The 17,464-nt window shown below is 40.9% G+C and overlaps 2 protein-coding genes across 2 annotated transcripts; both read left to right on the forward strand.

Moving 5' to 3' along the window:
* On the forward strand, window positions 1–6,868 carry LOC124004278 (protein shisa-4-like). The gene is made up of 5 exons (XM_046313062.1): window positions 1–1,029; window positions 2,290–2,467; window positions 4,530–4,666; window positions 4,931–5,134; window positions 5,590–6,868. Exons 1-5 carry the CDS (start codon window positions 954–956, stop codon window positions 5,637–5,639), a joined length of 645 nt encoding a protein of 214 aa, XP_046169018.1. The 5' UTR covers window positions 1–953; the 3' UTR covers window positions 5,640–6,868.
* Window positions 6,869–10,041: 3,173 nt separating this feature from the next.
* On the forward strand, window positions 10,042–17,236 carry lmod1b (leiomodin 1b (smooth muscle)). The gene is made up of 3 exons (XM_046312029.1): window positions 10,042–10,583; window positions 13,158–14,942; window positions 15,031–17,236. Exons 1-3 carry the CDS (start codon window positions 10,329–10,331, stop codon window positions 15,055–15,057), a joined length of 2,067 nt encoding a protein of 688 aa, XP_046167985.1. The 5' UTR covers window positions 10,042–10,328; the 3' UTR covers window positions 15,058–17,236.
* Window positions 17,237–17,464: the final 228 nt, after the last annotated feature.

Below are 17,464 nucleotides of genomic sequence, written 5' to 3' on the forward strand. Positions count from 1 at the left end.
AAAAATTCCGTTATTTTCTTTAGGAATGTAGTGGAATAAAAATTGTAAAAAATATAAATAGTAAAGTACAGATACTTAAGTAAAACTACTTTAAAGTACTGCTTAAGTACTTTACACCACTGGATTTCTGTTGGTTTGGTTGACATTTCCTTTAGGGCCTTGACTCATTTGACAATTGCAATCTCTTTCAGGAAGAATTTGGTGAGTGTTTCTTTTACAAATTGATGTGCTTTTGTAAGTGTTGGCAGTCACACAGTGTCTCTTTTCAAATGTAAATTAGAAGTACATAAAGCTGCCATGCATTACACAAGTCAAATGTTTAGTGGTTCTTAGATTACCCTGCTTGTAAATTGGGTTTTTGTGCAAGAGAATGGCAAATGCAGGACTTATTGCCATATTTTTTTATGACGGCTACTTCTATTCATATTTTGAAAAGTAGAAAAATGTAAAAACTGAATCAGTTAAAATAAACGAGTAATTATATAAATTAATAGGAAATGTAGAATAACCATTGTATTTGTAATACACATGTTGTTTTGTAAACTACTGGCTTGGGGTCATTTACGTATATTTATACAGGGTACAGACTGAAAATAACAGCTCAGTCGTCACTTAACTCAACAGGAGGCTTCTCATCCTGTGTACTGTAGGTTGTTATTCTGTCTGTTATCGTTAAAAAATGTCAAATGGAATAATGTGCAATGTATTCCTTCCACCGGAGGCCAGAGTGGCGCTACGGAATCCCATTGGGTCTCACTGAGTGAACAGCGTCACATGCGATGTTATTCTACCCAGATTTTGTTGATCATTAACCTCATTCCTGACTGTCATATAATTTCGTAACTAGAGCATTATTATAGAGATTATTATTTACAGCGGCGTATGGGGCGAAATAGCTGTTAAATCTGCCATTGGTTTCCGGAAAAATCAGCAGTTTATCCATTTTGCATAGTATGTTTACAGTGGGCAAGATGTCCCTTATCGCAATGGCTCTTCCGGTGATCACCGTCCTTCTCTCTGCCTGGCAGGGTAAGTAATTGACAATGCTGCTTGGTTTTTTCTAACAGGCGGCACTAGGCTATATTTCTTGATACATTTTACACATGTTGCAAGAATGTATCCATCCATCCATACATTGTAGTGGTCGAATCCACTCGATACCTAGGGCTAAAATGGTGTCCAACCATAGAAATAATATACATTCATTATATTTCTATGGTCCAGACAGTATTAATGCATTTTTTGTTTTCCGTCTATTTTACTAATATTTATTATCGACTTTATTATGGATTTTTGTATTTAAGAATTGCTATCAAGATATGGTGGTCTCAAATATGAAACGCGCGATAGCCAAATATTCCCTAGCCTACGTAGACAATTGTTATTCTGTTAAAGGTCTACCGCTATGTGTTATTTAATTTCGTAATTGTATCTCTAATAATCTTACCTGTTTATTGAAAATGAATTATGTGAATTTTATTCATCACAAAAGAAGCTGTAAATCAAACAGTATTAGAACCCATTGGTGTCAACAATACATAATTGGCAGAAATGATCCTGCTGCATCTAATTTGATTGGATGAAATCAACTGATCAATCAATTGACTGTTTAATAAATTACATTACATTATATAATTACATGATTACATTATATATATGTATATGTGTATATATATATGTATATGTGTATATATATGTGTATATATATGTGTGTGTGTATATATATGTGTGTGTGTGTGTATGTATATATATACATACATACATACATACATACATACATACATACATACATACATACATACATACATACATACATACATACATACATACATACATACATACATACATACATACATACATACATACATACATACATATATATATATTGCACTAAATGTGGATTGACTTAATTCAATTCACATGGTTTCATATGACATGGGCTCAAAGAGATGAATCTGTAGTCCCTTGGGCCAGAAGGAAATCATATTAATGAAGGAGGGACTTATTAATATGGGTTTGGAGGGACCTATATGCAGGGCCTCTATGCAGGTGGCCCAAAAGGACAGCCTGCTGCCTGTAACCTCTGAACATTTTTACTGTGTCATTCTCCAACCTCTTCTTTCAAGTCTAATTACACAGTAGTTATTCGGTGAGATGTAGCAGATGGGCTGTTTGGTGTCTAACTAAATATATTAAGACCCCTGAGTGGTCTCAGGATGAGTGTAATCAGCTTTCTATTGCCTCTGTAAGCCCACCCTTCTAAGTCTGTCTGTCTGTCTGTCTCTGCAGTGGGTGCCATTGATGACTGCTTGTGGTACGTGGATAAGAATGGCACTTGGCACAACGGGGTCCCCTGTCCCCTCATGACCTTCTGTTGTGGGAACTGCCACAAGCGCTACTGTTGCTTGGACGGCCTCAAGAGGATCACTGAGAGGGAGCAGAAGCGCTGCATGCTCTTCCAGTTCAGGTGTGTGTGTGTGTGTGTGTGTGTGTGTGTGTGTGTGTGTGTGTGTGTGTGTGTGTGTGTGTGTGTGTGTGTAACCGCAACACAATGCAGCATCTCATCTATGTTAGTGTTGACTGACTCCGTTCAGATGTTATTTTGTTTTAGCTGTTGCGTGTTAGTTATATAGTTATGTGCTAATATAACTCTACATTACTCCCCTCAACTCATAGCAACTCATAGTCATTGATGTGGCCAAGGCTTTCGACTCGTTCACTCACCACATCCTCATCGGCAGACTCGACAGCCTTGGTTTCTCAAATGATTGCCTCGCCTGGTTCACCAACTACTTCTCTGATAGAGTTCAGGGTGTCAAATCGGAGGGTCTGTTGTCCGGACCTCAGGCAGTCTCTATGGGGGTGCCACAGGGTTCAGATCTTTAACCGACTCTCTTCTCTGTATACATCAATGATGTCGCTCTTGCTGCTGGTGAGTCTCTGATCCACCTCTACGCAGACAACACAATTCTGTATACTTCTGGCCCTTCTTTGGACACTGTGTTAACAACCCTCCAGGCAAGCTTCAATGCCATACAACTCTCCTTCCGTGGCCTCCAATTGCTCTTAATTAAATACAAGTTAAACTAAATGCATGCTCTTCAACCGATCACTGCCTGCACCTGCCTGCCTGACCAGCATCACTACTCTGGACGGCTCTGACTTAGAATACGTGGACAACTACAAATACCTATGTGTCTGGTTAGACTGTAAACTCTCCTTCCAGATCCACATCAATCATCTCCAATCCAAAGTTAAATCGAGAATTGGCTTCCTATTTCGCAACAAAACATCCTTCAGTCATGCTGCCAAACATACCCTTGTAAAACTGACCATCCTACCAATCCTCGACATCGGCGATGTCATTTACAAAATAGCCTCCAATACCCTACTCAACAAATTGGATGCACTCTATCACAGTGCCATCCGTTTTGTCACCAAAGCCCCATATACTACCCACCATTGCGACCTGTACGCTCTCGTTGGCTGGCCCTCGCTTCATGCTCGTCACCATACCCACTGGCTCCAGGTCATCTACAAGTCCCTGCTAGGTATAGTCCCCCCTTATCTCAGCTCGCTGGTCACCATAGCATCACCCACCTGTAGCACGCGCTCCAGCAGGTATAACTCTCTGGTCACCCCCAAAACCAATTCTTTCTTTGGCCGCCTCTCCTTCCAGTTCTCTGCTGCCAATGACTGGAACGAACTACAAAAATCTCTGAAACTGGAAACACTTATCTCCCTCACTAGCTTTAAGCACCAGCTGTCAGAGCAGCTCACAGATTACTGCACCTGTACATAGCCCACCTATAATTTAGCCCAAACAACTATCTCTTTCCCTACTGTATTTATTTATTTAGCTCCTTTGCACCCTATTATTTTTATTTCTACTTTGCACATTCTTCCACTGCAAAACTACCATTCCAGTGTTTTACTTGCTATATTGTATTTACTGTGCCACCATGGCCTTTTTTGCCTTTACCTCCCTTCTCACCTCATTTGCTCACATTGTATATAGACTTGTTTCTACTGTATTATTGACTGTATGTTTGTTTTACTCCATGTGTAACTCTGTGTTGTTGTATGTTTCGAACTGCTTTGCTTTATCTTGGCCAGGTCGCAATTGTAAATGAGAACGTGTTCTCAACTTGCCTACCTGGTTAAATAAAGGTGAAATAAATAAATAAATATTTTAAAAAATATATAAACTCACAGCAACCCATCGAAAATGCATAGAAACTAGGATTAGGTCCCCACTGTCCATATACCTTAATTTATTATGATCTAAAAGGCAAATGCAATACTCTGAGAAGATTTGTGAATAGCTGAGCTGAGCCAGAGATGGGACTTGAAAGCTGTTCATAAACCTTGAAACTTTGGGCTCACAGAGTTACTCTGGAAGAAGACAGTTTGTAGTTGGAACACTGATACTTCTCTACATAATGTTAGAATGAGGTAAATCATTTTTTGCTAAAACTCTGAGTGTTTTTAGAAAGAATCAAACGTCTTCCCATCCCTCCCTCTCCTAGCCCTACCACCATCGCCAGCATGGCTTCGTCCATCCTGCTCTTCGTGGCTATCATTGCTACCATGGTGAGCTGCTTCATGTGCTCCTGCTGTTACCTCTACCAGCAGCGACAGCAGCGTGGCAGGACGCACTATGATGGTAACATGTTGGGTTGATATTAGCACAATGTGTTGATGTGATGAAGTACTGTATATTGTTTTTGGCAAATGTCTATTTTAAAATTGCAGTTGGGTGTGTGGAGTTGCAGTTGGTTGTGTGTGTAGTTCTAATGTCAGGCGTAGTTATGTGAAAAGGATTTGAGAAAAAGTGAAAATGGGGGTGGGGATTCATTGAATTAGTGAGATCCCAGTGTACTGTATTTCCATATTGATAAGGAAGCTCACTACAACCGTTATGCTTCAGCCCAGCACATCCCTATGGCCACCTACCCCGTGGAGCCCATGTATGACGCTTACGGCAAGCTGCTGGTGATGAGACATCCTGATTATCCACACTCTGGTTACCCAATGGCACCTCAGTATCCTGGCATGCCACAGCCGTACCCCATGATGCACCCCGACCCGTATCCCCCGTACCCCATGGTAGACTCTGGCTACCCTCAGGGAGGTAAGAGGACAACCACACTTTGGTATTAATACTGACTGACATGATTTTTGATTGGTTGATTGATTTTTAGACTAATGCAATATCAATGTCTGAAGTTTAAGCAAAATCATGAGGCTAATATTAATATGGGTTGTAATTCATAAAGATCTAGAGCCAGATATTTTATTTAACCAATAAGGCCTGAGTGTGGTATACGGCCAATATACCACGGCTAAGGGCTCTTCTTAGGACACAGCCCGTAGCTGTGGTTTATTGGCCATATATCACAAACCCCAGAGGTGCCTTATTACTATTATAAACTGTTTACCAATGTAGTCAGAGCAGTAAAAATACATGTTTTGTCATACTTGTAGTATATGGTCTGATATACCACGGCTATCAGCCAATCAGCATTCAGGGCTCAAACCACCCAGTTTATAAATAATAATAGACTTTTTTACTGTTGTGTGTTACAGCACCCCCTCCTTACTCCCCACCCCAGTACACCCCCCACCCCAGTCACTGATGGGATGATAACATGTCCATGGTGGGAGATGAGAAAGACAAAGAAAGGACTGCGTCAGAAAGAGAAGGCGACCACGAGACAACTCAGCTCTCCTAGTGGTTGTCCAGTGAAAGATAACCAGAGGCACTTTCCTTTATTTACTACATCCTTCAATGGAACAGAGCATGTGTTGAGTTGGGTTTTCCTGTCAGTCCTGACACTGAACTTGATTCCTACTGACAGTCTGGAAAATGTCACACCAAGTGAGGTAACCATCCTGCATCCATGCACTCACTCTCACATCCATCCATCACAATTAGGGTAACCCATTCTATAAAGTCACACACTACCATTTGTTTGACATTAATTCTCTGTTTTAAGACGTTTGACTTGAGCAATGGTCAACATCTATTTTCACATGTTGGCTTGGCTTTAATCTGGTAGTGGACAGACAGAGGTCATACCTGCCTGCAGATAACACTGTGTGTGGGAGCTGATGGTAGATCCATATGTTGTATAAAAGTCCGAATGATCAGAGTTGATTGCTTCTTCGCTATATCGGATCCCTTTAGCCAGCTCTTACTGCAGGTTCATATTCTGTGGGGATTTCTTTGCCCTCTCACGCTTAGCTTGTCTTTCCAAATAGAATATCATTAACTCTATTCATATTAGAGAGTCAGTTATACAGGTTCTGCCACGTCCCAATGTGTCATCGTAATCAGTTGTCAGAAAGTTTATATATTAGTGGCATCTGTGTAAATGTTTTTCCTGTAATATATCAGGTCGATGTATATTTAATAACTTAAATAACAAATCTGAGCCTTATGTCATCGTGAAGATAAGCAATTTGAATACGTATTTTTGTCAAATATATTTTATGTTCGAAGGTTTACATATTAACAAATAATTATCGTTTTAACATACTATCGCAACTTTTAAAAACCTTGTACCATTAAATGGTTTGAGCATTTGTTTTACAGGTTATATTTCTAGTTATTACATTTCCCTCTGAGCCATCGTTGTGCCCCTTGTCCTACTGTGCAGCTCTAACATCACACATGACGTGTAGGGAATATTGTTGTACAGTTTACTATTACCAGCCAGTGAATGACTCATCCAGGTCAAATGTGTTGGATAAGGTGACATTCTATTTTACCATCACTGAGATTCTTGATACATTTTTCCATTGAAAACACGAGTTGTTTGAAAGCACACTGAGAATCTTGGCATGAAAAAGGTGGAACAATTATGCAAAATATCTAGTGATTCTCCCTATTCAACTACTGTTTATGTGTCAATGTATAATAATGACATACTATTATTTATCAACACTATTGTAACTATGTCACAATTTGAATTACTTGATTACTTTGTTATTTATTGTCAACATGTAAAGTAATATGCACAGCACAGTACATACTTGACTTTCTACTGGGTTTGCTGATGATTTGCTTAATGGATGCACTTATTTTATTGTGTACATTTAACATTTTTACCAGCGTGTAAATCAAATCTGTTACTAGTAGAACAGTTACCAGATATTACTTGTTGGTGGTTTAATGGATGTTGCTGTTTTTTTCTAATAACATAAATTCTAACTTTAGAATGTAAAATGCTGTAATAGCTGTCTTTAATTGCATTTCAAATACCCATAGTTAAAAAATAACTTTTTTGATTTTGCCTTGGAATCAATGATATCATTACCTTGATTTTATGAAACTTGAGTTTATTAGGTTTTGTTGATGATGCCCTCAAGGTGGTTTCTGAATCTGATTGGAAGGCAGAAAAGTAAGTATGTTAAGCAGGGGCGTTTTTAGAATATAAATCTTGGTAGGGCAAATACTTTTAAAAATATATTTTTTAAACAAATTATCATGCCAGCAAAGCCACAACGCTCAACAATACATTAATTGCACTATAACGGTGACCACAAACTGTTAGGGCCTACATAAAAAAAAAATATATACATATATATATATATATCCTTTTTATTTAACTAAGCAAGTCAGTTACGAACAAATTCTTATTTACAATGACGGCAGTGAAACGCTGGCAGTGAAACGCTTCATTCAGCCTCATTTACTGCGTTTAAAAAAATCATGGCTGACTTGCTTAAACAAATGTGGCCTGACAATTGAGATGTACAAACTATGACATAAGGAGATGACGATGGATAAGAGGCAATGCGTCATTTTGACATTAATGAGACATTAATGAGCGAGGACGAACGTATTCAATATAACTATTTGTTCAGCACTTTTGAAATGTACAGCGACAGAATTCAGAACATGGGCCGTTCTTACAGTGTTCTCCCTGTACACCAAGTCAGAACCGCAGGGTAAATAAAGGGGGCATATAAGCAGGCAATGAAAGCTCTTAAAATATGAGTACATTTCTATAAAACAGACTATAGGTGACATGTGCACTACCAAGTCAGATCAATAGGTGAAATTAAGAGGGGGGAAAAGGGACCAAATTATTAGGGTGAGGCACACGGGCTACTAACATCTTACTACACAACATAAACTTAAGTATACTGTAGCTAAGAAAGTAATACTATTTCCTTGGCATATTACATCATTTGGCATATTACATAATCGGCAGCATAAAATACATTTTTGGACTCACCTTGTGCTGTGCTCACTTGAACAGGAAAGTAGCGCGGCGGTCCTTCGTGGGCTAATTTTGTCATCAAAGTCTGGCATTCTCTGGATTTATGGTGCTTTCAAGACAACTGGTAACTTGGGAAAAAATTGAGGTCAAATCATGATGAATTCAGTGATCTTCAGGTCGGAGCTCTAGAAAGAGATCTCAGTTCCCGACTTACAATTCCTAGTTGGATGACTGCTCAAAACATATTTTCCAGTTGGATCTCGTTTTTTCCCCAGAGTTCCCAGTTGTCTGGAAGTCAGAATTCCAAGTTTCCAGTTGTTAAGAACATGGCAGAAGCCATGTTGGATTGACAGCATGGCCAATGTTGAATGTTTATCCTTTTAAGCTTGTAAAAGAGACCCTTAGACCACATACTCACTCCACTGAATCGCAGGCTAGTGATTGCTTTGCAATGCTTGCAGTTAGCCACTGATTCCTTCCAAACTCATTGTTGAATTTGTGATTTCCAACTTGTTGTGTAATGTTAATGGCCGATGAGCACCAGTATATTTTCTGTTAGTTATTTATCTTCATATGACAACGATTAAAAATGATTTGCCAGTAGATTGTCGACTTGATTCATGATGACTGCTAGCTGAGTATGATGTTGACATGATCAGTCCAATCAGTCCAACCAAAGCTACTGTAGATATAACGTGATTTTACGTCATTGTATCTGTGGCCAATGACCTTCAGCCTTCTTGGATGGGCACTTTCTAATTTAACTCTATGGCATCATCCAAGGGTCTTGAATTTTCGAGCTCTATCCTTAGATTTGGTGGTGACGTAGTATCCTCATGAGTGACAGAGAACATTACCAACCCTTACGCTCCATATTTTCCGCTGGTTGCTCCAGAACCATAGAAAGCACAGCTAGACTGAAACACCTACATTTTGAGCTGCCTTACTCAAGAAAGCAAAAAAGAGACCATGTTTGTATGCAGCTTTATTAAGTCAATTATTATTTATGATCTTTTTACACTGTTTGCATACTGATGTGTGACATGTATTAATGCCAAAATAACATGCAACACATTTTATTTGTTTTTCTTTTAAGATAAAAAGGTGGGGCAGCCCCTGCCCTGAATTACAGGTTGCCACTGATGTTAAGTCAATCTATCACTGAACGTATGAAAGGGGTCATGATATTTTATGAGGCAAGTCAGTTAAGAACAAATTCTTATCTTCAATGACGGCCTAGGAACAGTGGGTTAACTGCTTGTTCAGGGGCAGAATGACAGATTTGTACCTTGTCAGCTCAGGGATTTGAACTTGCAACCTTCTGGTTACTAGTCCAACACTCTAACCACTAGGCTACCCTGATGGATGTCTACTATTTTGACCAGTAGATGTCCTCAATTTGTTACTTTTCCACCAAGTGAAATATCCCTCTTCTTTTAGTTCATAGTGCGATTTTTGAATGTACAGTATTTCAGCACAGTGTTAGACTTCATGTTGGAACAATGTTTCATGTGTTTTTGTAGTCATTAGCTCGTTATTAGTTATCTCGTGAAACTATGTAATAAAACACCTCAATAGCATAGACACATCTTATAATACAAATTCAACTTTACAAGTTTGTTTTTATGAAGTCTGTGTTGATTGAACACCGAACCCTATTGAAGTAATGCTGTCATCATGAAAGAGGAAGTAGCTCTGTGTTATACTATGCTTTGGCATTTCTGTAAACCGCCGCCCTTCCCTTTGCCTTTAAAGGACTATGTACCCTATACTAAATATGGACATGCAGTTTCACAGGATTTCAAAGAATGTCCCAGCCTCACACACCAACTTTCATGATAGGCTAACACTCCATACTGGTACCTGACTGCAAGCCGTGTCTCTAGTCCTCCCTCTTAGCACCAAAATTGATGCCTCTGGTGGCGTCTCAGTGAGAGAGACACCACCTTCGGCCCATGGCCGATATTCTGCAGGCTCCTACACTAGGAAAGAACAATATTCTAAAGGAGATACCATACAACTCGTAAGCTACAAACCCTTTACATCTGTTCTGCTCCGAGGGTCTTTTCTTTGAGTGTTCTCCAGCCAGAGGTAACCATGTCCAGGAGGAAGGTTAGGGGACTGACACGAACGGGGCGGCAGGTGAGCGAGGACCCTGATCTGGACAACCTGCTGTCCAACCTGTCCCCTGAGGAGATGGAGGAGCTGGAGAAGGAGGTGTTGGTGATACCGGACCTGGATCCCAACGAGGGAATAGAACAGCCTGCCACTAACGCTGTCCGGGACCGGGATGCTAAGCTGGACAGCAGAGAGCATCCAGGGAAGCTCAGCCAAAGGGAACAGTCTATTGAGGTATGATAACTGAACATCAAGTCAGTGGAACCTCCACAGTTAATGTGTATTATGTGTGAGACTGAGATGGTCTAAAGTCTGCCTTCTGAGATGCTTTACTACACCATCTGTCACTTTAGGTGTTTATCCTATGTTAATTTACCTGGTTTATCCCTTAACTGATAAATCTGTTTAATCTCAGCGATGTTGACAAAACCGATAGTGGTGGAAGTTGATCACATCCTTTCAGATCGGGACTACTTTCAACCCCCTCACATCAGCTCCACCCGTTTCACATAACTGTTATACTATAATAAAACACATTCTGGTTAATAGGACTGGCTTTTGGAAGCCAGAGAAATAAATTACAATTCATAAATGTCTAATAGTTAATTTAGGTTAGTGTTTCTTGAACAGGTATTTTGATGATACTTCTGACATTTATTCCCCTGCCAACGGGACCTTGGAAAAGATTCCAACAGCTCATGCTCCACATAAATCATGCTCCACCGCTGCTAGTTCTAATGCCAGAAAAAACATTATTGTATACCCCTAAGAGGCTTTCACATTCTTCGCTCAAGTCTCCTTTGGTAAACAGAGGAAATGCTTAAAGATACAGAGATGTCAGATTGTAGTAGCTTTGTAGTTTATAGGTCAAATATTTGTTGTTTTTGTAAGTGACAGCTTTTTGACATAGGGCCCACCAGGTAGGGGCAAACCGAGCCATGAGGTAGCCGTTGGAAGTGTATAAAAAAAGGCACTTTAGACAATGGAGCCTGGGCCCTGTGGAGCTTCTTAATCCCGGCCTGATGGAATTCCTTGGTTGATTGTTCCTTACCGCCTTTTAAGGACACATCTGCCAGGGCCACAGCCTAGTACAGCAAAACAGACGGAGCAAGGCTCACAAATCAAACACTTAGCTGCTCTGCAAATGTATTTCTGCACTATAAAAAGGCACACTATAAACACATGGTATAAAATGTCAAGTTTACATTACATGTTGTGGGATTATATCATAGTTTGTCATACTGTGCTCTCAGGGAGCCAATATGTTATTCTTCATAAATAGCTTTGAAATAAAACTAGATTGGTATTACCAAGACTCATTTTAATATTTCATATTTTTAGAGAATATGAATGAGCAAATGCATGTTTTTGTGTAATCATTGGTAAACAAAGGGTTACAGGGTTACATGATCAAGGATACAGACTGATTTGCATTTGGAGCTGGAGGACAGGCCTGTGATTAATCATCTTAATAGGGCTGTTGCTAGTTGACATCATAGAATGGTGGCCATGCAGAGATGACCATAACAGGCAAGGCACATTGACAAATTAAATACACATTAAACACAATATCTGGATTCAAATTGGATGATACCGTAGAAAACTACTGAACAAAAATATAAATGCAACATGCAACAATTAAGAAATTTACTGAGTAGTAGTTCATAGCAGGAAATCGGTCAATTGAAATAAAATCATTAGGCCCTAATCTATGGATTTCACATGACTGGGTATACAGATATGCATATGTTGGTCACATAATCTTTTAAAAAGAAGGTAGGGGCGTAGATCAGAAAACCAGTCAGTGTCCACCAGTGACCACCATTTGCCTCATGCAATGCGACATCTCCTTCGCATAGAGTTGATCAGGCTGTTGATTGTGGCCTGTAGAATGTTGTCACATTCCTCTTCAATGGCTGTGCAAAGTTGTTGGATATTGCCAGGAACAGGAACACGCTGTCGTACATGTCAATCCAGAGCATCCCAAACATGCCCAATGGGTGATGTCTGGTGAGTATGCAGGCCATGGAAGAACTGTGACAGCTTCCAGGAATTGTGTACAGATCCTTGCGACATGGGGCAGTGCCTCAAGACCATTGATAAAATGCAATTGTATTCATTATCCATAGCTTATGCCTGCCCATAGCATAACCCACCGCCACCATGGGGCACTCTGTTCACAATGTTGACATCAGCAAACCACTCGTCCACACGACGCCATACACGTGGTCTGCGGTTATGAGGTCGGTTGGACTTACTGCCAATTCCACTAAAATGATGTTTGAGGCGGCTTATGGTAGAGAAATTAACATAAAATTATTTGGCAACAGCTCTGGTGGACATTCCTGTAGTCAACATGCCAAATGCACTCTCCCTCAACTTGAGACATCTGTGGCATTGTGTTGTGTGACAAAACTGCACATTTTTTGTGGCTTTTTATTGGCCCCAGCAAAAGGTGCACCTGTGTAATGATCATGCTATTTAATCAGCTTCTTGATATGCCACACCTGTCCAGTGGATGGATTATCTTGGCAAAGAGGAAATGCTCACTAACAGGGATGTAAACACATTTGTTCTCCAAGTGTTAGAGAAATACCCTTTTTGTGCATATGGAACATTTCTGGGATATTTGATTTCTGCTCATGAAACATGGGACCAACACTTTAATGTTGTGTTTATATTTTTGTTCAGTATATTACTGTTTGAATTGTTGTGTGGATTCTTGAAAGTCTCGTCAATGTGTACAGTATACTATTCAGATTCACTTCACTGTGGAAACATTCCTATGTAATGTTTCTTCTCCTGCAGGGAGAACCCAAGAAGGAGAGCCGGAAACAAGAGTACCTGAGGAAGATGGGCCTGAGTCAGGAGGGGAAGGAAGGAGGAGGGATCAGGAGGCAATCAAGTATCTCCACTGAACGAGATAACAAGATGGTGGAGAGAAATAACAAAGGCCCGGACTGTACTAAAGAGGACAGAGCCAGCCTGTCCAGTAGATACAGGAGAGAGGAGAGCAAAGAAAAAGATGTGAAAGAGACCCCTAGAGAAAGCTTCAAAAGAGTTGAGAGTAGCGACACTGACGTGAAAGATACAACTAGAGACAGATTCGGGAGAGGGGAGAGTAGGGACATTGTAGAGAAAGAGGATGCCAAAGAAAGAGATAAAAATGAGGATAGCAAGCTTAAGGAGAAAAGAGACAATAGATTGAGCACCAGTAATAAGACAAAAGAAATGATCTCCAAGTTACAGGAGAAAAAGGAAAAAGAGGAGATCAAGGAGAAAGAAAGAAAGGAGGAGAGTAGGAAAAGAGGTGAAAACAAGACAAGGGGACTTGTGTCAAAGTTGGTGGAAAAGCAAAGTCACATTGAAGAGAGTAAACCAGAAGATAAGAAATCCAGAGTGGAAGAGAAAGACAAGCCCAATAAAGACAAGTTTGACTTGAAACTTGAGCGTCAAAAGTCACCAAAAGAAGAGGAGAGCGGAAGTGAGAAGGAAGATTCTAAGGAGAAAGTGAAAGAAGATGGTAAGGATAATGAGAAAGACATGGTGTTAAAACGTAAGGACAGTATGAAAGCGAAAGATAGGAGTATCACAGATAAGGAAACAGAAGAGAAAAAGGGAAAATATTTGAATGAAGGACTAAAATCCATCAAGGGTGACGAACAACGTGGGAACTGTGTGGCGAACAAGAGCACACCTATCAAGCCCAAAGTAGAGGAGGAAGAAGACGAGGACTCCAGCATGTTCGATGACCTCATAGAGCAGGTTCGCAGCAACGACCCCACCATGGCCGAGCTCAACGTCAACAACTCTGAGGTCATCAAGGCTAAAACACTCATCCAGTTTGCAGAGGCCTTGAATAAAAACACCCACATTAAGACATTCGCCTTGGCCAACTGCCGTGCTGATGACCATGTGGCCTACGCCATCGCTGGCACCTTGCGCAGCAACACGTCCATCACAAGCATCAACCTGGACTCAAACCTTCTCACCCCCAAGGGTATAATGTCCTTGATCCAGGCCTTGCAGAAAAACACTACACTCACTGAGCTGCGCTTCCACAACCAGAGGCACATCTGTGGGGGCAAGACAGAAATGGAAATGACCAAGATATTGAAAGACAACACCACCCTCCTGAAGCTGGGCTATGGCTTTGAGCTTGCCGGCCCACGCATGACCATGACCAACATCCTGAGCCGTAACATGGACAAGCAGAGACAGCGGCGCCTACAGGAGCAGAAGCTGGCCCAGGCCAATGGTGAGAAGAAAGGGGCGCTGGAGGTCCCCAAAACTGCTGGAGGATTCCTCCGGGGTTCCCCCAAGGCTTCCCCTACACCCTCCCCACATCCCTCACCAATGCCATCGCCGAAGTTGACTCCTAAAAGAGGACGAGGAGGGGGACCTCCTCCACCCCCTCCTCCTGGAGGACCACCCCCACCTCCACCGCCCATGCTGGACATAGACTCCCTGCGCAACTCCCTGACGCCTGCATCACAGAGGAAGATGGATGATAAGGCCAATAAAGCCGGTGTTAACTCCAGGGACCAACTGCTGGACTCCATTAGGAATGCCAATATGAAGAAACTGAAGAAGGTAAGGTGGGGCAAGGATAAATAGCTGATAGACATAGAAAGAGTTTTAACACATTTATATCCATATACCATCCCCTCTCTTCCTACAGGTTGCGGTACCAAAGCTGTTGCAGTAGTCCTCTGGAATCGAGACCATAACCCAAGAAATAGGAAGGATATAGATCTCACAGGTGGTCTTGAGCGTGGATCAAAACTCCTACACATCCCATGCATAGATAGACACACAGTCTGACCACTGTGCTGTGAGGTTGATAAGGCAGGCAAGCAGAGAATGAACAGATGATTTCTATTGGATGCACGGCTTCCACTGTGCCGTGAGTTCTCTCTAAGCTATACACTGGACCGCAGGGACCCTGTGGAGGGAGTTTTTCAGCAGGACGTGCCCTGAGGTCCTATTTGTCTGCCTTTGTCTGTGTTGATACTTTGCCTGTTATTTGCACTAGATTATGAAGAAGTTCATATGGTATGTGGACAAGCATATGTGGCATGACGTGTACAGGATAATGTGGGGGAGTGGTAACTGAAAAGCAGGTCAAACAGTTTTCTGTAAATTCTATACAAATCTACTTTAACATTCATTGAAAAATTGGACTGTAATTTGACAGTTTATTTATTTGTGGAGGGAATCACCTCATGGCTTGTGACATATAATTTTGCCAAAACTGCTGATTCTCCATGGTATATTATCAGGGAATTAAAATGGGGTTAGACTTCAACAATTCACAGGGGGAGGAGAGAGGTGGTTTGTAATGTGTGTCGTGATTCTCCATGGTATATTATCAGGGAATTAAAATGGGGTTAGACTTCAACAATTCACAGGGGGAGGAGAGAGGTGGTTTGTAATGTGTGTCGTTGCCAAATCTCAAGACTGACATCTCAGGCAAAGTTTTCACATAAAAAGCAACCTATAATCCCAGTCTTCTTTGAACGATTCAGTATGAAGTTCAGTCTTTGAACGATTCAGTAAGGAAGTTCAGTCTTCTTTGGATGTAACAATGGTCGCCCTTTTAGTAATAACAACGTTATGTATAAAGCTATTTTCATACATTTTGCTTAAAGTGCAAAAAATGATAATTCTAACAGAAGAAAAAAAAATGACACTAACATGTCAGAGCAGCCTTGTCAGAGCAGCCTTGTTGTCAGAGCAGCCTTGTTGTCAGAGCAGCCTTGTCAGAGCAGCCTTGTTGTCAGAGCAGCCTTGTTGTCAGAGCAGCCTTGTCAGAGCAGCCTTGTTGTCAGAGCAGCCTTGTCAGAGCAGCCTTGTTGTCAGAGCAGCCTTGTTGTCAGAGCAGCCTTGTTGTCAGAGCAGCCTTGTTGTCAGAGCAGCCTTGTTGTCAGAGCAGCCTTGTCAGAGCAGCCTTGTTGTCAGAGCAGCCTTGTTGTCAGAGCAGCCTTGTTGAGCTATGCAATACTAGCTCCCGAGTGGTGCAGCGGTCTAAGGCACTGCATCTCAGTGCTAGAGGTGTCACTACAGACCCTGGTTCGATCCCGGGCTGTATCACAACCGGCCGTGATCGGGAGTCCCATAGGGCGGCGCACAATTGGCCCAGCGTCGTCCTGGTTAGGGGAGGATTTGGCCGGGGTAGGCCGTCATTGTAAATCAGAATGTGTTCTTAACCGACTTGCCTAGTTAAATAAAAAATTAAATAAAATACAAAATAATAATAAATAACATAACTTTAAAGTTGGATGTGATGTTGTACAGAGTGTCTCGCTGCTCTAAAAGTGACTATTGATTATTTGTATGCATAATGTGGTTTCTCTGTCATATTGGACTTCACTAACTTACAGAGCTTGTGTACCTTTAATAAAATGTACTTATATGTTTGCAATTGAAAGTGTAATATAATCAACTTTATTTTAACAACTTTGCAATGAAGTACAACAAGAATAGAGGTAAAAATACTTTGTCTAACAACAAGATACCTAATGAGGTAATATCTATCCATTATTTGATAGTACAGTACTGATAAAGAAAATGTGAGGGATACTTTTACTGTATTTTGTTTAAATGTTAAACTTCTATTAAAAATATTTTCCTTTCAGGGGGACATTCCCATTAAAAAAAGATCTTTATACAATTTCTTCTGCTTGAGAAGTATTCAGTAGGCTATGTCTGTCTATTGCTTGGTTGACAGAATCAGGAATCATTTCCAGCATCTATATAAGATATGTTGTCTTGGTAGAGCCCTGTAACCTGCAATGATTTTGAAGCTTTGTGACCGAATGGACCATTCGGTGTGTCATGCCTGAGTATACAATGTCAAATGGATCCTAATAAAATGTTTGCGTACACACGCAGAGAGCACTGAAGTGTTCCTTGGGAACAGAAAGCTAATGATCTAATGCACTGTTGTGTGTATACTGTAATGTCAATCTGATTTCCATTTCTGTACACATGGCTGGCGGACAAGACTAAATGGAATGTGAACTTTAGTTGGAGAGTACAGTACACTCTACAAGTTCTCACCCACAAGATCATGTCCTTCACACAACCAACAAAAGAGAGGGGACTGTCTACTA

Source organism: Oncorhynchus gorbuscha, linkage group LG18, assembly GCF_021184085.1.
Source record: "Oncorhynchus gorbuscha isolate QuinsamMale2020 ecotype Even-year linkage group LG18, OgorEven_v1.0, whole genome shotgun sequence".
NCBI classification, from domain to species: Eukaryota; Metazoa; Chordata; class Actinopteri; order Salmoniformes; family Salmonidae; genus Oncorhynchus; species Oncorhynchus gorbuscha.

Bases quoted from the DNA above. Each gene is read 5' to 3' on its own strand.
- LOC124004278 (XM_046313062.1), top strand. From the start codon at position 954: ATGTTTACAGTGGGCAAGATGTCCCTTATCGCAATGGCTCTTCCGGTG. The intron at 1,030-2,289 runs GTAAGTAATTGA...CTGTCTCTGCAG, and splicing joins CCTTCTCTCTGCCTGGCAGG to TGGGTGCCATTGATGACTGC. The intron at 4,667-4,930 runs GTAACATGTTGG...GTTATGCTTCAG, and splicing joins TGGCAGGACGCACTATGATG to CCCAGCACATCCCTATGGCC.
- lmod1b (XM_046312029.1), top strand. From the start codon at position 10,329: ATGTCCAGGAGGAAGGTTAGGGGACTGACACGAACGGGGCGGCAGGTG. The intron at 10,584-13,157 runs GTATGATAACTG...CTTCTCCTGCAG, and splicing joins AAAGGGAACAGTCTATTGAG to GGAGAACCCAAGAAGGAGAG. The intron at 14,943-15,030 runs GTAAGGTGGGGC...CTCTTCCTACAG, and splicing joins ATATGAAGAAACTGAAGAAG to GTTGCGGTACCAAAGCTGTT.